Below are 25,960 nucleotides of genomic sequence, written 5' to 3'. Positions count from 1 at the left end.
TAACGGTCACAGCCCACGGACTGATCCTGCCACTCAGAGTCCAGTCTGCCCACCCTCGGACCAAGCAAATGGATCATTCCAACATCACCGGCCAATCAGGCTCATCTTCCGGCCGCAGGGAACAACAACGCCAGATGTTTATTACTAATATTATTAATATAGGGCATCATAGTTGTCTTCAGACCACACATTTGTAATCACAGACCTTTCACATCCTTCTGCTCAGTGGTCATTAGGAAAGCTTATGTACTATAAGGTTTAATGCACCCTTACTGTATAGATTATTAGAAGCCACCTTGGATTTTCAAGACCTATTGGAATGCACTTGGCCTTTATACGGTGAAAATAACGACTTGGTCGCTTTTAATGTCCACAGGTGTCCATGATATAGGGGTCTATTTACTAAGCAGTGTTAGGAGACAGAGTGGAAAGTGATAAGAAAGTGATAAGGTGCCAGCCAATCAGCTCCCAACTGTCATCTCACAGGCTGTTTGAAAATTGACAGTTGGGAGCTGATTGGCTGGCACCTTATCACTTTTCACTCTGTCTCCTAACACTGCTTAGTAAATAGATACCTAACTATTGTACAAAGTTCTCTACTTGTCTTACGCTGAATAAAGGTAACGCATATTACATTAGTATAAGACGTGGGCTTACCTCAGAGGACTCACTGGAGTTTTGTCCCAGTCTACCGGCCGCTCTCTACACTGTGAATATCCCCTCCTGCGTGTTCGGGACATGTAGAATGAGATGGTGACAGCCTCGGTGTTGTGTTTTATAGCCTCGGGCAATCTTTCAGTGTGTGAGAAACCAGCGGCATGTGGGTATTTTGGTCTGGGAATAACTACTGTACATCAAAAGCTTATTCCTGAATCCTGGAGATGCCTTTCCCCAGCGCTCATGGTGCCCGCCCCACCAGACAGAGGTGTTTTCAGACCATTCTCTTTTTAGCTGCTGAAATCTCTCTCTTAATGGTGGGCCATCTCAAATTACAGGACAAGGTGTCTGAGAGATATTTTTAATGCATTAAAGGATTACACACATCCGCTTTATGTTAAATATCTTTATCCCGACTGGCGTGTGTATGGTTGAAAACTCAAAGGAAATTTATAAAGGAACAAAGCCGTGTGTTACTCAGTGGCGTGATATGATGTGGGATTTATGTAATGAACAGATTAGACAATTTTGGAAATAAGGTTTTGCAGATTTCTGCCGAGTCAGACAAGTTAATTTCGATTCCTTGTTCCAAATGTGTTTGTTGATAAAAGCAAGGAGCATATTTATTGATCAAATTTTGCAGGAAATCCCCTGAAAACCGACGTTTTCGCAGACACCTGCAAATTGTTAGCATCACGAGTATTACAGGGGATTCCGCAACAGATACTGGGGCTGCTATATTGTAAAAACTAACTTTGCATTTCTTGAGCTTGGTCCAGGTAGCTAACACTCCCACGCAATAGCCCCTCGTGCATGCATGGTATGACATCAGGGGTCCCGCAGGACATAGTGATCGTCAGCGATTGCTTTAATTTACACATCGCAGATACAGGTTCTTATCGGAGCCCCTGTCTCTGGATGTGATTCATAATACACCCGGGCGTTACCGAATTTATTATTGCTGCGATTAGCGGAGATAAGAAATTCTAATTATGGGGTCTTAAACCCAATGATTCATAAATGGGTCCCCAAGTGTTTTAACATATTCCATGATGGGTTAGTTACTATGTAGCATAAAAAGGAGTACATGTCCGAGGCGAGGGAGACGAACCTGAAAAAATAAGGTGACACTCAGTAGAGGTCATTTATAACGTGTAAAACACCTGCGCCTCAGTCACATAGGCACTTGGGCTAATGAAGCGAGATCAGCCACAGTTTGCATAGACAGGCGGAAGGATATGGGTGAGTGAAAGCGTTCCCGGCAAAGTGACAGTAAAGTGCACCGGCGGTCTCCATATTGGGGACACGTTACAGAAATTAGATTTCCTATCATGGAGCAAGATCATTATATTCACAATACAAACACGCAGTATTACCACAAAATAAATAATATAGTCCCAGTATCTCTTCACTCTCTTTAATTAGGACATAAATTAGACCAGTGGTTCTCAAACTCTGTCCTCAGGTCCTCACACAGTTCACTTTTTGCAGGTCACCCAGCAGGTGCACAGGTGTGTTCATTACTCACTGACACATTTTAAAAGATCCACAGGTGGAGTTAACTTGTTCACTAGTAATTCTGTGAGGAGACCTGGAAAACATGCACTGTTTGGGGTCCTGAGGACCGAGTTTGAGAACCTGTGAATTAGACAAAACTGAGCAGTAGTTTAGGAGATGATCAGAAAGGTTGGGACAGTTGCACTTGGGCATGTCAGGGGAGTTGATGTCCTCTCTGTATAACTAGCCACTCTTCTAGGCTGCGGAGACATCTGCAGACACTGCGAGGGTAGGCGTCCTGAGCTGTTCTATAAGTGATGTTGGTGACTGTCATTAAACATTATCCTTAGACTACCTCCTCTTAATACAATTACCTATACAAAGTAGGGGTGAGCGGGTTCGGATTTCTGAAATCCGAACCCCCCCGAGCCCCCCCGATCCGAGTCCGATCCGAGTCAGGCTCGACTTTTCCCGCCTGACTCGGATCTGAAATCGAGGCAAAACGTCATCATCCCGCCTTCCGAGTCTCGCGGGTTTTGGATCCTATATAAGGTACCCGCGTCGGCGCCATTTTCTCACTCGGCTGTGGACAGTGAAGAGGGAGGGTGGGAGTTAGGGCTGTGTAGTGTAGTGTAGTGTAGTGTAGTGTAGTGTAGTGTAGTGCTGCTGTTGTCCACTACTTCAAAGTCCATAGGGGCTGGCTGTGTTGTGCTGTGCTGCTGTTGTTAATAGGGGCTGTGTCCACTACTTCAAAGTCCATAGGGGCTGGCTGGACTGTGTTGTGCAGTCAGTTCTCCATAGGGGCTGTGTCCACTCCAAAGTCCTGTGCAGTGTCCCAGTCCTAAAGGAGTGCTGTAGTGTTGTCCAGGGGGTGCTCTGTCCATCAGGGGTGCTCCCCCCAAGTGCTAAAAAAATTATATATTTTCTGTGTTTGTGAATTGTGTGTGCAGTAGCCGCACGTGCATCAACAAAGTAGTGCCAAGCGTGCGCCTGTGTCATAAGTAAAGGGCCGGCTGGCTTGACCGTTAAAGGGTGCTGTAACCCCCGAAAGTACACTCCAGTCCAAACCAAAAAAAAATTATTTTCTGTGTTTGTGAATTGTGTGCGCAGTAGCCGCACGTGCATCAACAAAGTAGTGCCAAGCGTGCACCTGTGTCATAAGTAAAGGGCCGGCTGGCTTGACCGTTAAGGGTGCTGTAACCCCCGAAAGTACACTCCAGTCCAAACCAAGAAAAAAATTATTTTCTGTGTTTGTGAATTGTGTGCGCAGTAGCCGCACGTGCATCAACAAAGTAGTGCCAAGCGTGCGCCTGTGTCATAAGTAAAGGGCCGGCTGGCTTGACCGTTAAAGGGTGCTGTAACCCCCAAAGTACACTCCAGTCCAAACCAAAAAAAAATTATTTTCTGTGTTTGTGAATTGTGTGCGCAGTAGCCGCACGTGCATCAACAAAGTAGTGCCAAGCGTGCGCCTGTGTCATAAGTAAAGGGCCGGCTGGCTTGACCGTTAAAGGGTGCTGTAACCCCCGAAAGTACACTCCAGTCCAAACCAAAAAAAAATTATTTTCTGTGTTTGTGAATTGTGTGCGCAGTAGCCGCACGTGCATCAACAAAGTAGTGCCAAGCGTGCGCCTGTGTCATAAGTAAAGGGCCGGCTGGCTTGACCGTTAAGGGTGCTGTAACCCCCGAGAGTACACTCCAGTCCAAACCAAAAAAAAAATTATTTTCTGTGTTTGTGAATTGTGTGCGCAGTAGCCGCACGTGCATCAACAAAGTAGTGCCAAGCGTGCGCCTGTGTCATAAGTAAAGGGCCGGCTGGCTTGACCGTTAAGGGTGCTGTAACCCCCGAAAGTACACTCCAGTCCAAACCAAAAAAAAAATTATTTTCTGTGTTTGTGAATTGTGTGCGCAGTAGCCGCACGTGCATCAACAAAGTAGTGCCAAGCGTGCGCCTGTGTCATAAGTAAAGGGCCGGCTGGCTTGACCGTTAAAGGGTGCTGTAACCCCCAAAGTACACTCCAGTCCAAACCAAAAAAAAAATTATTTTCTGTGTTTGTGAATTGTGTGCGCAGTAGCCGCACGTGCATCAACAAAGTAGTGCCAAGCGTGCGCCTGTGTCATAAGTAAAGGGCCGGCTGGCTTGACCGTTAAAGGGTGCTGTAACCCCCGAAAGTACACTCCAGTCCAAACCAAAAAAAAAATTTTTTCTGTGTTTGTGAATTGTGTGCGCAGTAGCCGCACGTGCATCAACAAAGTAGTGCCAAGCATGCGCCTGTGTCATAAGTAAAGGGCCGGCTGGCTTGACCGTTAAGGGTGCTGTAACCCCCGAAAGTACACTCCAGTCCAAACCAAAAAATTTTTTTTTTCTGTGTTTGTGAATTGTGTGCGCAGTAGCCGCACGTGCATCAACAAAGTAGTGCCAAGCGTGCGCCTGTGTCATAAGTAAAGGGCCGGCTGGCTTGACCGTTAAAGGGTGCTGTAACCCCCGAAAGTACACTCCAGTCCAAACCAAAAAAAAATTATTTTCTGTGTTTGTGAATTGTGTGCGCAGTAGCCGCACGTGCATCAACAAAGTAGTGCCAAGCGTGCGCCTGTGTCATAAGTAAAGGGCCGGCTGGCTTGACCGTTAAGGGTGCTGTAACCCCCGAGAGTACACTCCAGTCCAAACCCAAAAAAAAATTATTTTCTGTGTTTGTGAATTGTGTGCGCAGTAGCCGCACGTGCATCAACAAAGTAGTGCCAAGCGTGCGCCTGTGTCATAAGTAAAGGGCCGGCTGGCTTGACCGTTAAGGGTGCTGTAACCCCCGAAAGTACACTCCAGTCCAAACCAAAAAAAAAATTATTTTCTGTGTTTGTGAATTGTGTGCGCAGTAGCCGCATGTGCATCAACAAAGTAGTGCCAAGCGTGCGCCTGTGTCATAAGTAAAGGGCCGGCTGGCTTGACCGTTAAAGGGTGCTGTAACCCCCGAAAGTACACTCCAGTCCAAACCAAAAAAAAAATTATTTTCTGTGTTTGTGAATTGTGTACGCAGTAGCCGCACGTGCATCAACAAAGTAGTGCCAAGCGTGCGCCTGTGTCATAAGTAAAGGGCCGGCTGGCTTGACCGTTAAGGGTGCTGTAACCCCCGAAAGTACACTCCAGTCCAAACCAAAAAAAAATTATTTTCTGTGTTTGTGAATTGTGTGCGCAGTAGCCGCACGTGCATCAACAAAGTAGTGCCAAGCGTGCGCCTGTGTCATAAGTAAAGGGCCGGCTGGCTTGACCGTTAAAGGGTGCTGTAACCCCCAAAGTACACTCTAGTCCAAACCAAAAAAAAAATTATTTTCTGTGTTTGTGAATTGTGTGCGCAGTAGCCGCACGTGCATCAACAAAGTAGTGCCAAGCGTGCGCCTGTGTCATAAGTAAAGGGCCGGCTGGCTTGACCGTTAAAGGGTGCTGTAATCCCCGAAAGTACACTCCAGTCCAAACCAAAAAAAAATTATTTTCTGTGTTTGTGAATTGTGTGCGCAGTAGCTGCACGTGCATCAACAAAGTAGTGCCAAGCGTGCGCCTGTGTCATAAGTAAAGGGCCGGCTGGCTTGACCGTTAAGGGTGCTGTAACCCCCGAGAGTACACTCCAGTCCAAACCAAAAAAAAAATTATTTTCTGTGTTTGTGAATTGTGTGCGCAGTAGCCACACGTGCATCAACAAAGTAGTGCCAAGAGTGCGCCTGTGTCATAAGTAAAGGGCCGGCTGGCTTGACCGTTAAAGGGTGCTGTAACCCCCAAAGTACACTCCAGTCCAAACCAAAAAAAAAATTATTTTCTGTGTTTAGCCGCACGTATATATCAAATCGATATAACATAAATGGAGGACCAAACTTTCTCCGATAAAAATAAAATAGAGAAAGATCAAGAACCACTTCCTCCTAGTGCTGAAGCTGCTGCCACTAGTCATGACATAGACGATAACATGCCATCAACGTCGTCTGCCAAGGCCGATGCCCAATGTCATAGTAGAGGGCACATACAATCCCAAATGGCAAAGTTCAGGAAAATGACCTTGAAAAAGACATTTAAATCAGCTGAAGAGAAACGTAAACTTGCCAATATGCCATTTACGACACGGAGTGGCAAGGAACGGCTAAGGTCGATCCCTAGTATGTTCATGACTAGTGGTTCAGCTTCACATGACGATGGAAGCCCTCCTCCCACTAAAAAAATCAAAAGAGTTAAGCTGGCAAAAGCACAGCGAAGAACTGTGCTTTCTAAGAAGATATCACAAATCCCCAAGGAGAGTCCAAGTGTGGTGGTGGTTGCGATGCCTGACCTTCCCAGCACTGAACGGGAAGAGGTGGCTCTTTCCACCATTTGCACGCCCCCTGCAAGTGCTGAAAGGAGCACCCACAGTCCACTTGCTGATATGCAAATTGAAGATGTCACTGTTGAAGTACAACAGGATGAGGATACTGGTGTAGCTGGCGCTGAGGAGGAAGTTGGCGAGGAGGATTCTGATGGTGATGTGGTTTGTTTAAATCAGGCTCCGGGGGAGACAGTTGTTGTCCGTGGGATGAAAAAGCCCATCACGGTCATGCCTGGGCAGAAGACCAAACATTCCACCTCTTTGGTCTGGCAATATTTCTATCCAAATCCGGACAACAACTGTCTTGCCATATGTACCATATGTAAAGGTGAAATAAGTAGGGGTAGGGACGTCAACCACCTAGGAACATCCTCCCTTATACGGCACCTGCAGCGCGTTCATAAAAAGTTACTGTCAAGTTCAGAAACTTTGGCTAAGACCGTAAGCAGTCCAGGGACACCTAAATCCCGTTGTCCTGTTGTATCCAAGCGCCTGCAAACCACACCGTCAACTCCCTCCTCGTCAATTTCCTCCTTAGTCAGGATCGGAAGTAGTCCTGCAGGCCATGTCACTGGCATGACTGACTCTCCTATCTGGGATTCCTCTGGAGGATCCTGCATTGCTACGCCTACTGCTGCCGCTGCTGCTGTTGCTGCTGCTGGGAGTCGTTCATCATCCCAGAGAGGAAGTAGGAACACCACTACTTTTACTAAACAATTGACCCTCCAACAGTCCTTAGCGAGGAGGATGAAGTACGACAGCAGTCATCCTGAAGCAAAACGTATAACTGAGGCCTTGACTGCTATGTTGGTGTTAGACGTGCGTCCGGTATCCGCCATTAGTGCAGTGGGATTTAGACAATTGATGGAGGTAGTGTGTCCCCGGTTCCAAATCCCGTCTAGATTCCACTTCACTAGGCAGGCGATACCGAGACTGTACAGAAACGTCAGAAAAAGTGTCCTCAGTGTCCTGAAAAATGCCGTTGTACACAATGTCCACTTAACCACGGACATGTGGACAAGTGGAACAGGGCAGACTAAGGACTATATGACTGTGACAGCCCACTGGGTAGATGTATCACCTTACGCAGCAACAGCAGCAGCGTCACCAGTAGCAGCATCTCAGAAACGCCAGCTCGTTACAAGGCAGGCTACGCTGTGTATCACCGGTTTCAGTAAGAGGCACACCGCCGACAACCTCTTAGAGAAACTGAGGGAAATCATCGCCCAGTGGCTTACCCCACTTAGACTCTCCTGGGGATTTGTGATATCTGACAACGCCACCAATATTGTGCGGGCATTACATCTGGGCAAATTCCAGCACGTCCCATGTTTTGCTCACACAATAAACTTGGTGGTGCAGAATTTTCTGAAAAGCGACAGGGGCGTGCAGGAGACGCTTTGGGTGGCCCGAAAAATTTCTGGCCACTTTCGCCATTCAGCGACTGCGTGCCGAAGACTGGAGCGCCAGCAAACACTCTTGAACCTGCCCCGCCATCACCTGAAGCAAGAGGTTGTGACGCGGTGGAACTCAACCCTCTATATGCTTCAGAGGATGGAGGAGCAGCAAAAGGCCATACAAGCCTATACATCCACCTATGACATAGGCAAAGGAGGGGGTATGCACCTGACTCAAGCGCAGTGGAGAATGATTTCCGTGTTGTGCAAGGTTCTCCAGCCCTTCGAACTTGCCACACGTGAAGTCAGTTCAGACACAGCCAGCTTGAGTCAGGTCATTCCCCTCATCAGGCTTTTGCAGAAGCAGCTGGAGAAAGTGAAGGAGGAGCTAAGACGGAGCGATTCCGCTCGGCATGTGGGACTTGTGGATGAAGCCCTTCATTCGCTTTGCCAGGATTCCAGGGTGGTCAATCTGTTGAAATCAGACCACTACATTTTGGCCACCGTGCTTGATCCTAGGTTTAAAGCCTATGTGGTGTCTCTCTTTCCGGCCGACACAAGCCTGCAGAGGTGCAAAGACCTGCTGGTGAACACACTGTCAGCTGAAGCGGAACGTGACACGTCAACGGCTCCTTCTTCATTTTCTCCCGCAACTGGGGCTGCCAGGAAAAAACTTAGGTATCCTAAGCAACCCGCTGGCGGTGATGCAGGGCAGGCAGGACCAAGTTTGGACATCTGGTCCAGACTGAAGGACCTGGCAACAATTTCTGACATGTCTACTGTCACTGCATATGATACTGTCACCATTGACAGAATGGTGGAGGATTACATCGGTGACAGCATCCAAGTAGGCATGTCAGACAGTCCATACCTGTACTGGCAGGAAAAAGAGGCAATTTGGAGGCCCCTGTACAAGCTGGATCTATTTTACCTGAGTTGCCCCCCCTCCAGTGTGTACTCCGAAAGAGTGTTTAGTGCAGCCGGGAACCTTGTCAGCGAAAGGCGTAGGAGGTTGCTTCCACAGAATGTGGAGAAGATGATGTTCATCAAAATGAATTATCAGCTCTTCCAGGGAGACCAGCCTCCAGAAGGTACAGAGGGACCTGTGGTGGTGGATTCAAGTGGGGACGAGTTAATACTTTGTGAGGATGAGGATGTACACACTGAAGAGGGTGAGGAATCGGTGGATGAGGAGGATGAGGATGACATCTTGCCTCCGTAGAGCCAGTTTGTGCAGGGACACATTAATTGCCAGCTTGTTTTGTGGGGGCCCAAACGAACCAATCATTTCAGCCACAGTTGTGTGGCAGACCCTGGCGCTGAAATGATTGATTTGTTAAAGTGTGCATGTCCTGTTTATACAACATAAGGGTGGGTGGGAGGGCCCAAGGACAATTCCATCTTGCACTTCTTTTTTTTCTTTGCATTATGTACAGTTTGGGGCCTAGTTTTTCTAACTGCCATCCTGTCTGCCACTGCAGTGTCACTCCTAGATGGGTCACGTGTTTGTGCCGCCCACTCGTGTCGCTTAGCATAGTCATCCAGCTACCTCGGTGCAACCTTTTGGACATGAAAACACTATTGTGAGGTGTGAGGTGTTCAGAATAGACTGGAAATGAGTGGAAATTAAGGTTATTGAGGTTAATAATAGCATAGGAGCAGAGAAACCAACAAATTCTGTGATTTTAGCTGTTTTTATGCTTTTTAAAAAAAAAATACAGATCCAAAACGCAAAACCCAGAACCCAAAACACGGAAGGGTGGTTTTGGCAAAACCAATCCAGATCCAAAACACGAAGAAAGATCCAGATCCAAAACCAAAACACAAAACACGAAAAGTGGCCGGTGCACACCCCTAATACAAAGCCACTGACACCACAGCATATTGTGTTAGCTCTACGCGTTTTGAAAACTGATGCGTGGCATGCTGTATTTATAATGATATAGCTGTAGAGCTGTATGGGGGTACTTATCAATGGAGCAATCCATTATTGTTCCGGTGCGGGGCAGCTGCTCCGACAAGCAGCTGTCTCCGCGATTAGCAGCGCAGCTTCAAAAGTAAAAACGTTACTTACCTGTCCCCATCGCCGGCTTCTGTGTATGTATGACCTGAGGTCACGCATTGGCAAAGCCGCCAGGGAGTCAGCGAGGAGACGGCAGTAGGAACCACTCGGATCCCTGTGCGCATCCCCGGCACACTGAAGATGGCGTTTGTTCTCACAGGCAAACTCAGTTTTCGGAGTTTGCTGAATATCAAGTGATCCTATCAGACCCCTGATAATGAATAGCACGTTATCTTAAATATGAGGAAAAGCTAGGTTAACGGGCCATTTAAGTTGTGATGAATAGGCCCCTAAGAAAGAAAGTAGAATACCTAAGGCGATATCACATACGAGTTAAAGCTGGGTTGCCCAATTAAGGCTTTTCTGACAACCTTAATAATCTCTATTGTAGTGGATAAATATTTTTTAAAGTATTCAGCCAGCGAGATATAGTTTTGACATAAATCCGCCGCTCCTCACATAGATATATTTAAACAAGTTAGAAAAGGGACCAAGAGAAAGTCTGACACGAGGAGCATGGAAGCACTCTAATGTGACTGCTGTCTATAGGAATCAGTGAGAGTCCCAATATGTGTGAGAATCAGCTCTTCAGCTTATAGCTCTTTTCCACCAAAAACCCGGGTCCGACCTGGGTGTTCAGACATGGTTCCAACCCAGGTCAGACCCTGTTTACACAGCACCATCGATCTGGGTTATTCTCATGTCAGCAGGGCCGACGAGAGCCGGGCCCAGGTGACAGGGGGCGTGACCTAATTGTGGGAGGCGTGGCCACGTCCCCTTAGAAAAAAATTATCGCTGCGCGCTGGGGAGGGGAGCGCTGTGTGCCCTTCAGCCCGATGCACAGCCAATGGGGGGGGGGGCGAGTGATTGCTCCCCCCATAGGCATAGGAGACTGCTCCGGCTGCTGCTTTAGCAGCCACGAGCACTCTCCCAGTGCAGCCCAGCACATGGCAGCGTGTGCTGGGCTGCTTTGACTTAAGAGGGAGGGGAGTGGTGCCACCGACCCTGGCCCCGCCGGGCACCTGCAGCAAGCTCGGGTAATTTGTACCCACTATCCTCCCCCCCCCGCTCTCGGCGCCCCTGCAGGTCAGCCCCGTTCACACTGAACCGGGGTCTGCCCTGCTAGACTTACAAGTTCATAAAAAGTGGGAGGTGACTGCTCCACAACCACCAATCAGCTCATTTAGGCATGACCCAGGTCGGATAACCAGGGTTGCGCTGTTTACACTGGACCATTACCCAGGTCCATCCCTGGTAGCGACCCAAATTATTTTTCAGGGACCCTTTTATACCTATATTCCGAGTCGGACATGGAGGTTCCAATCCAGGTCAGACCCAGGATATTCCCGAGTCGGTGACGTTCACACCGGAACCGGGTCTGAGGTGACCCGGCTCTTCCAGCGTTGAAGTGGACGCTTGGAGATGACATCATCTCCAAGCACCACTGAAGCCAGCCAATTGGCCAGCAAGGGGCGCGATCCATGTCATCCCCGAATTAAACCCTGCAAGTTACCTGGGTTGGATTGCCGGGTCACTTGACCCGGGAATCCAACCCTGTCCCCTTTTACACCAAGGAGCTTCCCGGGTTACCTCTGCAATAACACGGGTTTTAGCTCTGGTGTAAAAGGGGTATAACACTGGCCTGCGACCCGCGTAGACCCAGCAATAACTCAGGTTTTTGCTTTGGTGCAAAACGGGTAAAAGTGTAAGAATAAATTCTGTGGTGAAAACTGCTTGTCAGAGAGCTTACAATCTAGAGTAATGAGTTGACAAACAATTTAGTGCAACAAAATGGTTTGTACTGGGGAAGAGAAGGGTCAGAAAGCTGGAAATAAAATCAGTTTTCCTCATTTTATCTAAATAAGATGACCTGGCACCCATCCACCTAATCAGAGGTAACTGTGCGTAACTGCACCTGCAACACATCTTAACTAGCTCTGTCTCAAGATGACGATAATGGATTAAAAACCATAAAAAAATACTGTAGTCATTGAATAAAGCATTTTATTTTCATTTAAACTTGTTTTTTTTTTTACTTTAAAAGACTAAAAAATAGCTGTATTAACATTCCAAGCCCTATCACTTATTAAAACAAAATAAATGTAATATTATACGATTTTTTCTTTTGCACGTTAACAGTAGCAGTTTGGTGATAGGAAGAGCTTCAATGAGGAATCCGTGTCCAGCAGTGTTTTAAAACCCCATTAGCACGTACACTAACGGGGTATTTCCCATAATGTAACACAATTATACTATTAGCCAATATTATTAAAGTGTTAGGTTCCGTTATGTCGCGTTGGATACAGGAGGAATAGAGACAAATTATACAAGTGGATGGGGGCAGAGGGGGGGGGGGTCCGAGGGGCAAACATAAGAAAACAGAGTGGGTGGGGGGTTGGGGGAACTGAGTTACACATAGGGAGACAGAAACAAAGGGGGCACACGCACACATGGGAAGACAGACACGGGGTAGGGGCTGCAGAGGCACACTTGGGGAGACAGAGACACGGTGTAGGGGGCAAAAGGACACATGGGGAGAGAGTAAGGGGAGCAGAGGCACACATGGGGAGAGAGTAAGGGGGGCAGAGGCACACATGGGGAGAGAGAGACATGGGGTGGAGGCTGCAGAGGCACACTTTGGAAGATAGAGACATGGGGGGCAGAGGCACACACGGAGAGAGTAAGCAGGGCAGAGGCACACATGGGGAGAGAGAGAGACATGGGGGGAAGAGGCATACATGGGGTGAGAGATACATGGGGTGGGAGGTCAGAGGCACACACATGGGGAGTGAGTAAGCAGGGCAGAGGCACACATGGGGAGAGAGAGACATAGGGGGGAAGATGCATACATGGGGAGAGAGACATGGGGTGGGAGGTCAGAGGCACACACATGGGGAGAGAGGAACAAGGGGGGGCAGAGACACACATGGGTAGAGACACATGGGGAGAGACATGGGGTGGGAGGTCAGAGGCACACACATGGGGAGAGAGAAACAAGGGGGGCAGAGACACACATGGGTAGAGACATGGGGTGGGAGGGCAGAGGCACACATGGGGAGAGAGACATGGGGTGGGAGGTCAGAGGCACACACATGGGGAGAGAGAAACAAGGGGGGCAGAGGCACACATGGGGAGAGAGACATGGGGTGGGAGGGCAGAGGCACACATGGGGAGAGAGACATGGGGTGGAAGGCCAGAGGCACACACATGGGGAGAGAGAAACAAGGGGGACAGAGACACATATGGGTAGAGACATGGGGTGGGAGGGCAGGGGCACACATGGGGAGAGAGACATGGGGTGGGAGGGCGGAGGCACACACATGGGGAGAGAGAAACAAGGGGGACAGAGACACACATGGGTAGAAACACATGGGGAGAGAGACATGGGGTGGGAGGTCAGAGGCACACACATGGGGAGGGAGAAACAAGGGGGGCAGAGACACACATGGGTAGAGACATGGGGTGGGAGGGCAGAGGCACACATGGGGAGAGAGACATGGGGTGGGAGGTCAGAGGCACACACATGGGGAGAGAGAAACAAGGGGGGCAGAGGCACACATGGGGAGAGAGACATGGGGTGGGAGGGCAGAGGCACACATGGGGAGAGAGACATGGGGTGGAAGGCCAGAGGCACACACATGGGGAGAGAGAAACAAGGGGGACAGAGACACATATGGGTAGAGACATGGGGTGGGAGGGCAGAGGCACACATGGGGAGAGAGACATGGGGTGGGAGGGCGGAGGCACACACATGGGGAGAGAGAAACAAGGGGGACAGAGACACACATGGGTAGAAACACATGGGGAGAGAGACATGGGGTGGGAGGGCTGAGGCACACATGGGGAAAGAGAAACAAGGGGGGCATAGACACACATGGGTAGAGACATGGGGTGGGAGGGCAGAGGCACACATGGGGAGAGAGACATGGGGTGGGAGGTCAGAGGCACACACATGGGGAGAGAGAAACAAGGGGGACAGAGGCACAGATGGGGAGAGAGAAACAAGGGGGACAGAGGCACACAAATGAGTCAGAAGGGAAGGCATAGCAGAAGCAAACATGAGAATACAGGGGGGCTGTAGACTAGAGGCACATTTGAGCAGACAGAGACACAGGGGAGGGGGGGATGAGGTACACCTGGGGAGAAGGAGGTACACATGGGGTATGAGACTCAGGGAGAGGGATAGGTGGAGGTACCCCGTATGCGCATAAGAAAAAGGCTACAGGTGCACCATCGGCCCCCCCGACGGGTAAGGGGATGGGAGGAGCTACAGAATAAGGGCGGGACCCGTCACCCGAGGACCGATAATAAGTGAGAGCAGCAGCCTCCAGTCACCATGGTAACGCCAGGGATGCCAGTGACCCTGACCTGCTGGCCGAGACGCGATTGGTCCCGTTCCCCCGGCGTGACGTCGCTTCCGTGTGCGCCATCTTGGGAGTGGAGGCGGAGAGAGAGAGAAGACTGGAGAGAGCGCCGGCCCTGCGGGAGAGGGGTGTGAGTGAGAGAGTCCGTTCCTGCAGCCATGGCTCTCCTCCTCCTCCCGTGTGTCCGCCTCACTCCGGGTACATGGGCGGTGGGTGCGGCGCCACGGCTCTTCTAGAACTACAAGTCCCAGCATGCCTAGCCGGCCAGAGGCGGGGAGAAAGTGGCCTGTGGCAGACCAGTGACAGGTAGGTAAGTGGCTGTATAGAGGACTGTTGTGTGTCCATGCTTTGAATGTGAGGGTTACAGCTATACCCAGGACTGGCAATGTGAGTACTCTGACACTGGGGGTCCCTTCTATTGCTGTCAGTGGATGATCAGCACCTCTGGTCCCTACACATTATATATACTGTCTTTATTCCATCCTCCCCATCAGTACAATACGTGTTTGTCTGACAGGGGATGTATCCATGTTCTGTGTGTGAGGGATAGAGCTATACCCAGGACTGGCAATGTGAGTACTCTTGACACTGGGGGTCCCTTCTATTGCTGTCAGTGGATGATCAGCTCCTCTGGTCCCTACACATTATATATACTGCCTTATGTATTGCGCCCGCCTGTACAAGACGTGTATGTCTGACAGGTGATACGTCCATGTTCTGTATGTGAGTGATGTTTATCTTGCAGCAGCTGCGCTGTCGCCAATTTCTTCCACAACAAATAAAATGGAGGCTCGTCGTCCGCGGCGTCTGCCTGTCCACCCAGGAGCAAGATCTATCTAAGAATGTAACCGGCAGCAACGACAAACTGACGCAGGTACCTTTCAGCTTATGTACGTAAATAAATGCCCCCAAAGGTGAGTGCATTGCCTACGTTACCGGACCTAAACCTGCATCCTCCCCAGCCCAGAATTGCTACTTAGGTCTTTATGTCATTACTTTTTAAAATATATAAAGATGCGAGTCCCAAGATTCTAGTAAAGTAGCCACCTATAATATAACAAGGGACACGAATAGTATACCCCCCAAATGGTCACCTCCGGTCAGCCATGGAGTGCGTCTCATACATTGGTGATGATTACGTTTTCAAACTGACGTCATCTGGTTAAAGCCCGTCTCTCAGTTCCAGATCTTGTAAATTGTAATTATATTTGTTTAAGCGTGATCATGTGACCTCTGATTTGTATGATCTCCTCTGTGTCATTCATATATTAGAAGCTTGGTATTGCTGTTTGGGTGCAGCTATTATGAATTTGGGGTAAGGGTATCCTGGCGTTGGTCCTTTTGTTTCCTCTCTGAGTGGGGGTGAGCACAGCGAGATGCTTTGGGAGATGTGGGCGCTGTATTATTCAGTCTGCCGCTGATCTCTATTTTACCAGCTTTCTCAGTGCATACTGAGCACAGGGCACACAGAGAATAAGAGAAGTGACGTGTATGGTGTAGTCAGTGCATACTGAGCACAGGGCACACAGAGAATAAGAGAAGTGACGTGTATGGTGCAGTCAGTGCATACTGAGCACAGGGCACACAGAGAATAAAAGAAGTGACGTGTATGGTGCAGTCAGTGCATACTGAGCACAGGGCACACAGAGAATAAGAGTAGCGACGTGTATGGTGCAGTCAGTACATACTGAGCACAGGGCACACAGAGAATAAGAGAAGTGACATGTATGGTGCATACTGAGCACAGGGCACACAGAGAATAAGAGAAGTGACGTGTATGGTGCAGTCAGTGCATATTGAGCACAGGGCACACAGAGAATAAGAGAAGTGACGTGTATGGTGCAGTCAGTACATACTGAGCACAGGGCACACAGAGAATAAGAGAAGCGACGTGTATCGTGCAGTCAGTGCATACTGAGCACAGGGCACACAGAATAAGAGAAGCGACGTGTATGGTGCATACTGAGCACAGGGCACACAGAAAATAAGAGAAGTGACGTGTATGGTGCATACTGAGCACAGGGCACAGAGAATAAGAGAAGCGACGTGTATGGTGCAGTCAGTGCATACTGAGCACAGGGCACACAGCGAATAAGAGAAGCGGCGTGTATGGTGCAGTCAGTGCATACTGAGCACAGGGTACACAGAGAATAAGAGAAGCGACGTGTATGGTGCATACTGAGCACAGGGCACACAGAGAATAAGAGAAGTGACGTGTATGGTGCAGTCAGTGCATACTGAGCACAGGGCACACAGAATAAGAGAAGCGACGTGTATGGTGCAGTCAGTACATACTGAGCACAGGGCACACAGAGAATAAGAGAAGCGACGTGTATGGGGCAGTCAGTGCATACTGAGCACAGGGCACACAGAGAATAAGAGAAGCGACGTGTATGGTGCATACTGAGCACAGGGCACACAGAGAATAAGAGAAGTGACGTGTATGGTGCAGTCAGTGCATACTGAGCACAGGGCACACAGAGAATAAGAGAAGCGACATGTATGGTGCAGTCAGTGCATACTGAGCACAGGGCACACAGAGAATAAGAGAAGCGACATGTATGGTGCAGTCAGTACATACTGAGCACAGGGCACACAGAGAATAAGAGAAGCGGCATGTATGGTGCAGTCAGTGCATACTGAGCACAGGGCACACAGAGAATAAGAGAAGCGGCATGTATGGTGCATACTGAGCACGGCACACAGAGAATAAGAGAAGCGACATGTATGGTGCATACTGAGCACAGGGCACACAGAGAATAAGAGAAGCGGCATGTATGGTGCAGTCAGTGCATACTGAGCACAGGGCACACAGAGAATAAGAGAAGTGACGTGTATGGTGCAGTCAGTGCATACTGAGCACAGGGCACACAGAGAATAAGAGAAGTGACATGTATGGTGCAGTCAGTGCATACTGCGCACAGGGCACACAGAGAATAAGAGAAGTGACGTGTATGGTGCAGTCAGTGCATACTGAGCACAGGGCACACAGAGAATAAGAGAAGTGACATGTATGGTGCAGTCAGTGCATACTGAGCACAGGGCACACAGAGAATAAGAGAAGTGACGTGTATGGTGCAGTCAGTGCATACTGAGCACAGGGCACACAGAGAATAAGAGAAGTGACGTGTATGGTGCAGTCAGTGCATACTGAGCACAGGGCACACAGAGAATAAGAGAAGTGACATGTATGGTGCAGTCAGTGCATACTGAGCACAGGGCACACAGAGAATAAGAGAAGTGACGTGTATGGTGCAGTCAGTGCATACTGAGCACAGGGCACACAGAGAATAAGAGAAGCGACGAGTATGGTGCAGTCAGTGCATACTGAGCACAGGGCACACAGAGAATAAGTGAAGTGACGTGTATGGTGCATACTGAGCACAGGGCACACAGAATAAGAGAAGTGACGTGTATGGTGCATACTGAGCACAGGGCACACAGAATAAGTGAAGTGACGTGTATGGTGCATACTGAGCACAGGGCACACAGAATAAGAGAAGTGACGTGTATGGTGCAGTCAGTACATACTGCGCACAGGGCACACAGAGAATAAGAGAAGTGACGTGTATGGTGCAGTCAGTGCATACTGAGCACAGGGCACACAGAGAATAAGAGAAGCGACATGTATGGTGCATACTGAGCACAGGGCACACAGAGAATAAGAGAAGCGACGTGTATGGTGCAGTCAGTGCATACTGAGCACAGGGCACACAGAGAATAAGAGAAGTACCGTGTATGGTGCAGTCAATGCATACTGAGCACAGGGCACACAGAGAATAAGAGAAGTGACGTGTATGGTGCAGTCAGTGCATACTGAGCACAGGGCACACAGAGAATAAGAGAAGTGACATGTATGGTGCAGTCAGTGCATACTGAGCACAGGGCACACAGAGAATTAGAGAAGTGACATGTATGGTGCATACTGAGCACAGGGCACACAGAGAATAAGAGAAGTGATATGTATGGTGCAGTCTGTACATACTGAGCACAGGGCACACAGAATAAGATAAGTGACGTGTATGGTGCATACTGAGCACAGGGCACACAGAATAAGAGAAGTGACGTGTATGGTGCATACTGAGCACAGGGCACACAGAATAAGAGAAGTGACGTGTATGGTGCATACTGAGCACAGGGCACACAGAATAAGAGAAGTGACGTGTATGGTGCATACTGAGCACAGGGCACACGGAGAATAAGAGAAGTGACGTGTATGGTGCATACTGAACACAGGGCACACAGAATAAGAGAAGTGACGTGTATGGTGCATACTGAGCACAGGGCACACAGAGAATAAGAGAAGTGACGTGTATGGTGCAGTCAGTACATACTGAGCACAGGGCACACAGAGAATAAGAGAAGCGACGTGTATGGTGCAGTCAGTACATACTGAGCACAGGGCACACAGAGAATAAGAGAAGCGACGTGTATGGTGCAGTCAGTGCATACTGAGCACAGGGCACACAGAGAATAAGAGAAGCGACATGTATGGTACATACTGAGCACGGGGCACACAGAGAATAAGTGAAGTGACGTGTATGGTGCATATTGAGCACAGGGCACACAGAGAATAAGAGAAGCGACATGTATGGTGCATACTGAGCACAGGGCACACAGAGAATAAGAGAAGTGACGTGTATGGTGCAGTCAGTACATACTGAGCACAGGGCACACAGAGAATAAGAGATGCGACATGTATGGTGCAGTCAGTACATACTGAGCACAGGGCACACAGAGCATAAGAGAAGTGACGTGTATGGTGCAGTCAGTGCATACTGAGCACAGGGCACACAGAGAATAAGAGAAGCGACGTGTATGGTGCAGTCAGTGCATACTGAGCACAGGGCACACAGAGAATAAGAGAAGCGACATGTATGGTGCATATTGAGCACAGGGCACACAGAGAATAAGAGAAGTGACGTGTATGGTGCAGTCAGTGCATACTGAGCACAGGGCACACAGAGAATAAGAGAAGTGACATGTATGGTGCAGTCAGTACATACTGAGCACAGGGCACACAGAGAATAAGATAAGCGACATGTATGGTGCAGTCAGTGAATACTGAGCACAGGGCACACAGAGAATAAGAGAAGTGACGTGTATGGTGCAGTCAGTGAATACTGAGCACAGGGCACACAGAGAATAAGAGAAGTGACGTGTATGGTGCATACTGAGCACAGGGCACACAGAATAAGAGAAGTGACGTGTATGGTGCAGTCAGTACATACTGAGCACAGGGCACACAGAGAATAAGAGAAGCGACATGTATGGTGCATACTGAGCACAGGGCACACAGAGAATAAGTGAAGTGACGTGTATGGTGCATATTGAGCACAGGGCACACAGAGAATAAGAGAAGCGACGTGTATGGTGCAGTCAGTACATACTGAGCACAGGGCACACAGAGAATAAGAGATGCGACATGTATGGTGCATACTGAGCACAGGGCACACACAGAGAATAAGAGAAGCGACATGTATGGTGCAGTCAGTGCATACTGAGCACAGGGCACACAGAGCATAAGAGAAGTGACGTGTATGGTGCATACTGAGCACAGGGCACACAGAGAATAAGAGAAGCGACGTGTATGGTGCAGTCAGTACATACTGAGCACAGTGCACACAGAATAAGAGAAGCGACATGTATGGTGCAGTCAGTACATACTGAGCACAGGGCACACAGAATAAGAGAAGTGACGTGTATGGTGCAGTCAGTACATACTGAGCACAGGGCACACAGAGAATAAGAGAAGCGACATGTATGGTGCATACTGAGCACAGGGCACACAGAGAATAAGTGAAGTGACGTGTATGGTGCATATTGAGCACAGGGCACACAGAGAATAAGAGAAGCGACGTGTATGGTGCAGTCAGTACATACTGAGCACAGGGCACACAGAGAATAAGAGATGCGACATGTATGGTGCACACTGAGCACAGGGCACACACAGAGAATAAGAGAAGCGACATGTATGGTGCATCAGTGCATACTGAGCACAGGGCACACAGAGCATAAGAGAAGTGACGTGTATGGTGCATACTGAGCACAGGGCACACAGAGAATAAGAGAAGCGACGTGTATGGTGCAGTCAGTACATACTGAGCACAGTGCACACAGAATAAGAGAAGCGACATGTATGGTGCAGTCAGTACATACTGAGCACAGGGCACACAGAGAATAAGAGAAGTGACATGTATGGTGCAGTCAGTGCATACTGAGCACAGGGCACACACAGAGAATAAGAGAAGTGACATGTATGGTGCAGTCAGTGCATACTGAGCACAGGGCACACAGAGAATAAGAGAAGCGACATGTATGGTGCATATTGAGCACAGGGCACACAGAGAATAAGAGAAGTGACGTGTATGGTGCAGTCAGTGCATATTGAGCACAGGGCACACAGAGAATAAGAGAAGTGACGTGTATGGTGCATACTGAGCACAGGGCACACAGAGAATAAGAGAAGTGACGTGTATGGTGCTATCAGTGCATACTGAGCACAGGGCACACAGAGAATAAGAGAAGTGACGTGTATGGTGCAGTCAGTACATACTGAGCACAGGGCACACAGAATAAGAGAAGTGACGTGTATGGTGCAGTCAGTGCATACTGAGCACAGGGCACACAGAGAATAAGAGAAGTGACGTGTATGGTGCAGTCAGTACATACTGAGCACAGGGCACACAGAGAATAAGAGAAGTGATATGTATGGTGCAGTCAGTACATACTGAGCACAGGGCACACAGAGAATAAGAGAAGCGACGTGTATGGTGCAGTCAGTACATACTGAGCACAGGGCACACAGAGAATAAGAGAAGTGACATGTATGGTGCATACTGAGCACAGGGCACACACAGAGAATAAGAGAAGTGACATGTATGGTGCAGTCAGTGCATACTGAGCACAGGGCACACAGAGAATAAGATAAGCGACGTGTATGGTGCATACTGAGCACAGGGCACACAGAGAATAAGATAAGCGACGTGTATGGTGCAGTCAGTGCATACTGAGCACAGGGCACACAGAGAATAAGAGAAGCGACGTGTATGGTGCATACTGAGCACAGGGCACACAGAGAATAAGATAAGCGACGTGTATGGTGCAGTCAGTGCATACTGAGCACAGGGCACACAGAGAATAAGAGAAGCGACGTGTATGGTGCATACTGAGCACAGGGCACACAGAGAATAAGAGAAGCGACTTGTATGGTGCAGTCAGTGCATACTGAGCACAGGGCACACAGAGAATAAGAGAAGCGACATGTATGGTGCAGTCAGTGCATACTGAGCACAGGGCACACAGAGAATAAGAGAAGCGACGTGTATGGTGCATACTGAGCACAGGGCACACAGAGAATAAGAGAAGCGACGTGTATGGTGCATACTGAGCACAGGGCACACAGAGAATAAGAGAAGCGACGTGTATGGTGCATACTGAGCACAGGGCACACATAGAATAAGAGAAGTGACGTGTATGGTCCATACTGAGCACAGGGCACACAGAGAATAAGAGAAGTGACGTGTATGGTGCATACTGAGCACAGGGCACACATAGAATAAGAGAAGTGACGTGTATGGTGCAGTCAGTGCATACTGAGCACAGGGCACACAGAGAATAAGAGAAGTGACGTGTATGGTGCAGTCAGTACATACTGAGCACAGAGAATAAGAGAAGCGACGTGTATGGTGCATACTGAGCACAGGGCACACAGAGAATAAGAGAAGCGACATGTATGGTGCATACTGAGCACAGGGCACACAGAGAATAAGAGAAGCGACATGTATGGTGCAGTCAGTGCTGGAGAAAATGTTCCATCATGTACTGACCTCGTGTTTACTGGAGAGATCAGAGGTCTTTATGATTATAATGCTGATGTATACAGGGATATGCAACCATAGTACAACCAAAGCACATGTGCCACGGTATGTAAGGCATATATATTTTCGGTAATACGGGTGTATTTTATTTACTCCAGCAGCTACAACGCTATACAAAGCAGCAGTTCCATGAACATTTTTGTTTTTATATGTTTCTCCTATATAAATCACTGTGATAGGCTATAAAGAGAATACTGGTAATTTACTTTTTTTTTTTTTTTCAGGCTGCTCTTCATTTTTAATTCTGCGCTATGTCATGTTACAAGCATAGAAACTGCAGCCACATTATGATGTATTGTGCAGAAAGGCTTTGGAACGCCCCTCTAAGCTTTATCTGCTTCCCATCCCAGTCTGCCATTGAAAGACATACTGGGGGCAGGAAGACTGTCTTTGTGTCACTGGTAGCCTATATTGTAGCCCTCCCCCCCGAGAGATTTTGAAAAGGAGATAATGAAAATGGATAGCTATGGAATGACTTTTGGATGCATTCTAAACACACTAATACCCCTTTTACACCTAAATTTTGGGTTTGACCTGGAGTTGGAACAGGGTTAAAATCTGGATCAGACCTGGAATTAAGCCGGTGCCGACCCAGGATATTCCCGAGTCGGCGCCGTTCACACCAGAGCCAGGTCTGCATAGACCCGGCTTTTTCGGCGTTGAAGTGGACGCTTGGAGATGACGTCATCTCCAAGCACCACCGAAGCCGGACCAATCGGCTGGCATGCGGCACGCTCCAGGTCATCGTGACCTGGAGCGCGCCGTTCACACTGCAGGGTTTCACGAGTTACTCCCGTGTTCAACCCTGCAAGTTATCTGGGTTGGATTGCCGGGTCACCAACCCTCTCCCCTTTTACACCAAGGAGCTGCCTGGGTTACCCCTGCAATAACTCGGGTTTTAGCTCCGGTGTAAAAGGGGTATTTAGTTTGCTCATTAAAGGAAAAATAAAATCCCAGGTGGGATTGACTGCTTAAATATAGGACCATTGATCTGTATGACAAACTGTTTTCTGAGATGCTATACTAAACTGCTGGACACTGTATATCTCTCTGTAACAAGAGTAGTCAATAAAATCACATGAAAGTAAGATGTGTAACTATTTAAAAACATGGAGGAAATATTCACAGTAATTCAAATATGAATAGCTGAGATGCCATTGGTAATTAGAGCCCCCTTCCTGTCTAGTTGTGTGTGCGAGCTGGCAGTTGGGTACAGTAATATTGTGTTTATTTCCGTGTTGCAGGATGAATGAGTTGAATCTTAGCGTTGTGGGTATGGACCAGCTGACTGCTTCCTCCGTTGCCAACGCTCTGCCGGTCTCGGCGAGTCACCTTGGTCTCACGGCCTCTCCTCCCCACAATTCCCTCACCGCGCCAGGTAAGCATTGCCTAGTGAGTATATGTAGATTTTGGAAAGTAAGATATACACAAGTCTGCCCTGTTCAAACTTGCCTGCGCTGATGAAGGGGAACTGGATAAGCCGGAATAATCACCATTATAGAAGGGAATTCGGCATAAAGCTTTGTCATTCAATCTGATGTACTATTTTATTTTGTCTCTTTCCCCTGTGTGTACATAGGTCTACCTGTGGCTATTCCTAACCTCGGGCCATCTCTGAGTTCGCTTCCTTCTGCCCTCTCCGTCATGCTTCCAATGGGACTTGGGGATCGGGGTGTAATGTGCGGCCTGCCGGAGAGGAATTACACGCTGCCGCCGCCGCCGTACCCGCACCTGGAAAGTAGCTACTTCCGGCACATACTGCCTGGTACTGTCCGCTTATTAAGGGCCTCTGTCATTATTTACGTTCAGGTTCTGACTTGAGTTACAACTTGCAGCAAGTTAGTTAGATACTGAATGGTTGGCTCCCGGGCAGGTTAGTAGTAGCTGTATCTTGGCTTTTAGTCCCTCGCCTGACGTGCTCTACATTATAATGTCCAGCAGCTTACACTGTGTCCTGTGCTCAACAAAGAATGTACCTTGTGGCTGGCAAGTGGTTTGTAATATTTGCTTTTTTAGCATCTTGATGTTATTTGCTACTATCCATTTCTTCTATTCCTTTTTTTTGTTCCTTTTTGCTCTTAATGGCTACTTTCTACCTGTGGCGATTCAGTTCAGTGCGATGTTGAATAGCGCCGGGAATGAGCTATGCAATTGACTGCGCTGTTAACCCCCGACTAGAGGATTTCTGCGCGCAGACTCCTGAGGTGCTTGCAGAAATCCGACTAATATGGTGCCGCAGTGCTGTTTATGGGCTTAGCGCGTGCGCTAACAGCATTGCGGCCGGCACTTAAGTTGCAGAATGCAGGTTATCGCGACTAAACACCCGGCTTAAGGCGCCCTAACCTGCTTCTCCCGCCTTAAGTGCAGTGCGCAATGGGGGCAATTAAATAGCTCCAGGAACTCATTCCCAGCGCTATTCAACATCGTATTTTAATTGAATCGCCCCCATTGTGTCCTACTATGGGCCTTGTACGTGGGAATTGATATCCTGCAAAGTGGTTCAACCCGCAGAATAGTATAGACTTGCTAAGTGGTGCTGTTACCCATAGCAACCAATCAGATTCTTGCTATCAAATCTCTGTTGCATCCTTGAAAAATGATAGGCAGAACCTGATTGGTTATTATGGGCAACAGCCCCAATTTTAATTTTTAAAAGCTTTTAGTAAATCTACCCCAATGTCTAATTTCGCGACAGTTTAATAGGCTTCAGCGTAGTCTTTGGTACTCTGCAGTGACTGAATATATTCTATTTCTCACTTTGTTCCAGGAATCTTATCCTATCTAGCAGACCGGCCGCCCCCTCAGTACATACACCCCAGTTCATTGAATGTAGACGGTAATGGTGGTCTTCCTGTTCCCAGCAATACTTCTCCTCTGGACCATTACCAGTCGGGGGGCTCAGTGGGACTGGAGACTGGAATAGTGTCCCTGGACTCTGGGTCAGTTGGAGGACATGCTGGCCAGCGTTTACATCCCAGCGATGGCCATGAGGTGGTGCTGGACGCAGGGATCAGCATGGATAATGTTTCCCGGGTGAACAGTCCTATAACAACTGACCGCATCACGGAGGAGCTGACCATAGAAGGGGTGACCGGGGAGCACGCCCAGATCTCCAGTGTGTCACGGTCCCACGAGTCTCTGACGGTGGACGCCAACCTACCTCCCGACGCCGTGGGCCTCCCCCTGCACAGCGGATCACTGGAGCTTCCCGTCGTCATGGAGACGGAACATCACATGGACGCTCGGTCCGGCATCTCGGAAAGCTCTCTCAGCGACGCCATCCACACGGTGGCTTTGAGCAGTAACTCCGTTAGCGTGGCGCTCTCTACCTCCCACCAGCTCTCGTCGCTCACCTCAGTATCTCTGCACGGGGCTGGGATCAGCTTGGAGCCTGTCACGGTGTCTTCTATAACGCAGGAGGTGTCGCTGGCAGGCGGGCATGTCGTTGACGGGAATCTGACGTTCGTCCCATCCTCGCTGCAGATAGACTCCAATTCCGATAAGGAAAATATGGCCACTCTGTTTACAATCTGTGAGTGGCTTTCCCGTGTAACATGCTGACCTTAATGATGGGTTTGTTGGGCTGAGTTGCTGACCGAGCAGGGAAAAAAGCGGTCTATGTGCTAAGCCTTGGGGAGAGAGAAAGTACCAACCAATCAGATTCTAACTGTTATGTTACAGGCTGTGTTTGTACTATGACAGCTAGGAGCTGATTGGTTGGTACTTTATCACTCTCCAATCTTTGATACATGTCCCCCTATGC

At 48.7% G+C, this 25,960-nt stretch overlaps 1 protein-coding gene across 2 annotated transcripts in view; it reads left to right on the top strand.

The window, feature by feature from the left end:
* Positions 1-15,102: 15,102 nt before the first annotated feature.
* Positions 15,103-25,960, top strand: part of PRDM4 (PR/SET domain 4) — a 31,546-nt gene continuing 20,688 nt past the window's right edge. The window contains exons 1-4 of one of the 2 annotated variants that reach the window (XM_088459278.1): positions 15,103-15,191; positions 23,442-23,575; positions 23,777-23,962; positions 24,965-25,729. In XM_088459278.1, coding sequence (XP_088315404.1) covers positions 23,443-23,575; positions 23,777-23,962; positions 24,965-25,729 — 1,084 coding nt within the window. In that variant the 5' untranslated portion in view covers positions 15,103-15,191; position 23,442. Of the gene's footprint in view, positions 15,208-23,441; positions 23,576-23,776; positions 23,963-24,964; positions 25,730-25,960 lie in introns of both variants that reach the window. The other variant, XM_088459277.1, reaches the window with a different exon arrangement.

The sequence above is a fragment of the Taudactylus pleione genome, unplaced genomic scaffold, assembly GCF_031769625.1.
Source record: "Taudactylus pleione unplaced genomic scaffold, aTauple2 ptg000903l, whole genome shotgun sequence".
In the NCBI taxonomy this organism is placed as follows: Eukaryota; Metazoa; Chordata; class Amphibia; order Anura; family Myobatrachidae; genus Taudactylus; species Taudactylus pleione.
This window is presented reverse-complemented; position numbering and strand designations above follow the sequence as displayed.